The sequence below is a fragment of the Volvox carteri genome, assembly GCF_000143455.1.
Source record: "Volvox carteri f. nagariensis unplaced genomic scaffold VOLCAscaffold_52, whole genome shotgun sequence".
Taxonomy (NCBI): domain Eukaryota; kingdom Viridiplantae; phylum Chlorophyta; class Chlorophyceae; order Chlamydomonadales; family Volvocaceae; genus Volvox; species Volvox carteri.
Window position 1 is genome coordinate 449,364 of NW_003307595.1, and position 4,301 is coordinate 453,664.

The 4,301-nt window shown below is 58.5% G+C and overlaps 1 protein-coding gene across 1 annotated transcript in view; it reads left to right on the forward strand.

Moving 5' to 3' along the window:
• Positions 1-4,301, forward strand: part of VOLCADRAFT_96439 (uncharacterized protein) — a gene marked incomplete at both ends in the record, with an annotated part of 32,227 nt that overhangs the window by 23,913 nt on the left and 4,013 nt on the right. The window contains 7 exons of the mRNA XM_002955459.1: positions 706-866; positions 1,143-1,261; positions 1,450-1,606; positions 1,957-2,276; positions 2,536-2,672; positions 2,946-3,150; positions 3,510-3,759. Coding sequence (XP_002955505.1) covers positions 706-866; positions 1,143-1,261; positions 1,450-1,606; positions 1,957-2,276; positions 2,536-2,672; positions 2,946-3,150; positions 3,510-3,759 — 1,349 coding nt within the window. The remainder of the gene's footprint in view (positions 1-705; positions 867-1,142; positions 1,262-1,449; positions 1,607-1,956; positions 2,277-2,535; positions 2,673-2,945; positions 3,151-3,509; positions 3,760-4,301) is intronic.

Sequence of the window (4,301 nt, forward strand, 5' to 3'; positions counted from 1 at the left end):
GGGGAGGGGGAGGGGGAGGGGGGCCATACTGTGTGTGTATGCTGTGCGTGTGTGTATATATGGTGTGTATAAATATGTTACTGCATGTGTCTGCGTTAGAGTGGAAAGCGCGGGGGGAGAGAGGAGGAGGGGGAGGGAAATAGTACATAGAAACGATGCCCCAATCGCTGTTGTGTTGTTCGGCGCTGACTCTACACGCTGTGGACCAAACCCCCATGTTCCCGCGGACCCTCCGTCCGGTATCCGGGGCACCGCATGGGAGAGGCCCCCTTCTGGACCGCAAAAGCTGCAGCCCCGCACAGCCCTACCTGGCGCGACCCCGACCGCGTGTCAAAAATAGCCCCGTTGATAGCGCTCGCAAAGGCGACGAGGAGTCCCAAACACCCCAAAACGTGATCTTGTTTCGTTGTTTGGATAAGAGCAGGCGAACATTTTTTTTGCTTTTTGCTATCATAGATGTGTTTTCCTTTTTATGTCTCCCTCTTTTGTTTGTGTTTTTTTGCGGTCGTGTGGTGGTTGTGTGTCGGTCTTTACGCACATCCTTTTGCGTCCTTATAGAAAATGCGGCCGTCACCCTCAGTCCCGCATCCGCCATTGAATGAATCGTTTTCGATGCCTCTCTTGGTTTTGTGTTTTCGGTTCTAATTCTGGGTGCCCCTTTCCTCCCGCCTCCTCGTCGCCATGTGAATCCCCCCCTCCCCGCAGCGACTTCATCTCGGCGGTTCGCGAGGTGGCCTTCTACGCGGCTGCGAACAAGCTGGTCGTACAGTCAAGCAACCCGACGGTGACGACGGCCACGTACGGCATCAATTCAACAAACGCAACGCTGGCGTCGTCGCCGCCGCCTATGGTGGCAGTGGGCGCAGGTGGGTGTGTGTGTCTGTGTGGGCGTGCGTGCGATTGTATGTATGCATGTAAATGGGGGGAATCGGCCGAGAGCAGAGGACTTGCAAGTTCTGCGCGAGCTTCAAGCCGTGGAAGACGGTTACGAACGACGGGGAGGGCCTAGCGGGCCCCTGTCCGACAATGCCCCGTACAATGTGTGGTGTTGATGTCGAATGCTGCTCACTACTTGTGACGTCGGTCCCTCTACCCCCCTCTACCCCCCTCTACCCCCCTCCACGTCCCCCACCTCCCCACAGCGACCTCCAACGTCACACTCACACTCAACCGCTTCTGGTTGTTCGTGCGGGACAATGCGGGCGAGAGCCTCTACACGGGCTACTTGCGGGTGCTGGATACACTGCTGCTGCTGGCACAGGTGGGTGGGACGTGGCGGTGTGGTGTGTGTGTGTGTGTGGTGTGTGTGACCCCGGTGGTGTGTCGCCTCCACATCACCTCCAACACCAACAACCAACACCAACATTACCACCCAACCACCAGCAGACATCAGCAATAACCCTCCCTTCTGTTCTCTCCCTCCCCCCCCCCCCCACACACACACCTCAGGACAACATCTCCATGCTCAAGCTCATCATCATCGCCCTCCTGCTGGTGGAGGGCTGCCTGGTGTGCTTCGCCGCGATGGGCTACGTGTTCTGGCTGCTGTGGAAGGCAACACGCGCACGTGCGGCGCTGTTCACTGTCTTCCTGGTCATTCCGCAAGGTAGGGGGGTGGGGGGTAGGGTGGGGGGTAGGGTGGGGGGTAGGGCGGAGGGTAGGGTGGGGGGTAGGGTGGGGGGTAGGGTGGGGGGTAGGGCGGAGGGTAGGGTGGGGGGTAGGGCGGAGGGTAGGGTGGGGGGTAGCCGGCATACCGAGAGTGTTTTACTGGTCCTAGGAGTTTGTTTGTGTGTATGTATGTGTATGTATGTGTATGTGTGTGTATGTGTGTGTTCTGGAATTGAATGAACGTCGTGTTGTATGTATGTGCATTACGCCATCATTATGTTGTTTTTTATCATCCTGAAGCACCACAGACATACATACATACAGTACCGACATGAAAACCCATTACAGGCCAAATAAAGGCACTCGCGTCACGCCACATCAATACCGCACAAAGCGACGACGACAGCGACGACGACGAGAAAACCAAACAGGAGTCAGCGGAGCGTGACGGCGGCGGCGGCGGCGGCGGCGGCGGTAGTGACCAGATGTCGGAAGCTGCGTCGGTGCTGTCTGGCGGCGGCGGCGGCCGTGGCGGCGGCGGCGGCGCCACGAGACGGAGCTTTACGACGGCGGCGTCGGCGGCGGCGGCGGCGGACCATGAACGGGCACCAAACAACTCGGGGTCGGCGGCGGCAGGCGGGGCCCGTAGGGGCATCACCTTCCTTGAGGTGCGACTCCTCTCCCGCTGTGCCCCCCCCTTATGTTGGTCCCCTGTCTTGTGCGCTTTTCTTCATCTGATGTCTTCTGTGTGTTTCAAGTACGACATGGTTTGACCTGAAAATTTACACATAGCTTTCTAACCGAGAATGTGAATATATCAATTCTTTAATATCATCCCTCTCCTCCCCTCCCTCCCCTTCTCCCCTTCCTCCCTATGCACATACATACGTACATACATATACACACACACGCACACGCTCCGTGCAGAACCCCAAGCGGAAGCCTCATGCCGCCGCCAAGCAGTCCGATACGGTGTTCGCCCGGGTCAGACATGCCATGAGCGGCGAGGTGACGGTGCCGGAGGTGGAGAAGACGGGCCGTCCCCGCCGCTTCTTCACTAAAAAGTACGTATGTACGTTGTACGTATGTACGTATGTACGTATGTATGTGCTGCGCAGTGCGTGTGCGTGTGCATATGTGTGCGTGTCTGTGTAGCATCCTGGATATCACGGGATTGCAAGATCCACCAACCGGTTCTTCTCCGAGAGAGACGTGATACAACAGCCTCCTCGCGGTCTTTCTCTGCTGCTTTGTGCGTGTGCGTGTGTGTTTTGCTCTAAGGCTTGTCGCCCGCCAAGGCCCCCACCCCGCCCACCGCCCGCCCCCTCACCTCCCAGGCGCCTCACCCACACCACCTCGGACATCAAACACCTCGCCTGGCCGTTCCTGGCCTGGGGTGCCATAATCGTGGTCATCTACCTTGTGTCGTACCTTCAGTTTACGAGTGTCGAGGAGTCGCTGGTCAATCTTAAGATGTTTGAGCGGTCAACGGCTCAGGCTTCTCGTACAATGTACTACATAAATGAGCTGGCATTGGAAATGGTGAGTGAGGGACGGGGCTCGGGTTGGGTCTTGGGGGCTTGGGTGTATGGGGGGGGGGGGGAAAGAGGGTCTTGGGGTTGGGGGAAGGGGTTGAGAAGTATGTGTGTGTATGTGTGTGTAAGTGTGTGTAAGTGTGTATGTGTGCGTATGTGTGCGTATGTGTGCGTATGTGTATGTATGTGAGTGTGTGTGTGGTTGTTACAGTGTATGCGTATGATATTTGTATTGACTACGCTTGTGACCAAGTAAAAATTGTCGGCGCAGGATTCCGCTTTCCAACCAACCAGTCCAGTTGCCAACTGCCAAAACTGTAACCCCCAACTGTCAACTCACAAAATCCCCAACTCCCAACCGCTCAGGACACGGCTCGTCAAGCGCTACTTCAGCCCATCGTGGCCTCGGAAGCCTCCTGGCTTGATACCGTATACAGTACAACACTCTACGGCGGTCGTACACTGGCCGACAGCGAGAAATTTGGCTCTCGCGATCAGAACTCCGGCTCCCTGTTCGCTGCGGAGCACCATGCGCAGCTGCTGTTCGCCTCCACGGCGTGTCTCCGGGGTTCCAGAGCGTCGTGTTTGTCGGAGAACGACCCCTTCTATCAGGTGCGTGAGAGTTAGGGCTCCTGACTCCTGAGGGTGGGATAAAGGGGGGGAAGAAGGGGGGAGAGGAGGGGGGAGAGAGAGGAGGGGAGAGAGAGGAGGGGGTAGAGGAGGGGGTAGAGGAGGGGGTAGAGGAAGGGGTAGAGGAGGGGGTAGAGGAGGGGGGAGAGGAAGGGGGAGAGGAGGGGGTAGAGGAGGGGGTAGAGGAGGGGGTAGAGGAGGGGGTAGAGGAGGGGGTAGAGGAGGGGGTAGAGGAGGGGGTAGAGGAAGGGGTAGAGGAGGGGGTAGAGGAGGGGTAGACGAAGGGGTAGAGGAGGGGGTAGAGGAAGGGGGTAGAGGAGGGGGAGAGGAGGGGGGAGAGGAGGGGGGAGAGGAGGGGGTAGACGAAAGGGGAGAGGAGGGGGTAGAGGAAGGGGGCTCATCCCTCGGCCGCCCTCGGGCCCTCAGGCTCTTCCCCCGCCAGCTGACACTCACCCTCCAGGGGGGGAAGAAGCGGAAAAGACCCGTCCAAGGCCAGCCATCCTCCCTCCCTCTCCCCCCTCCCCCCCG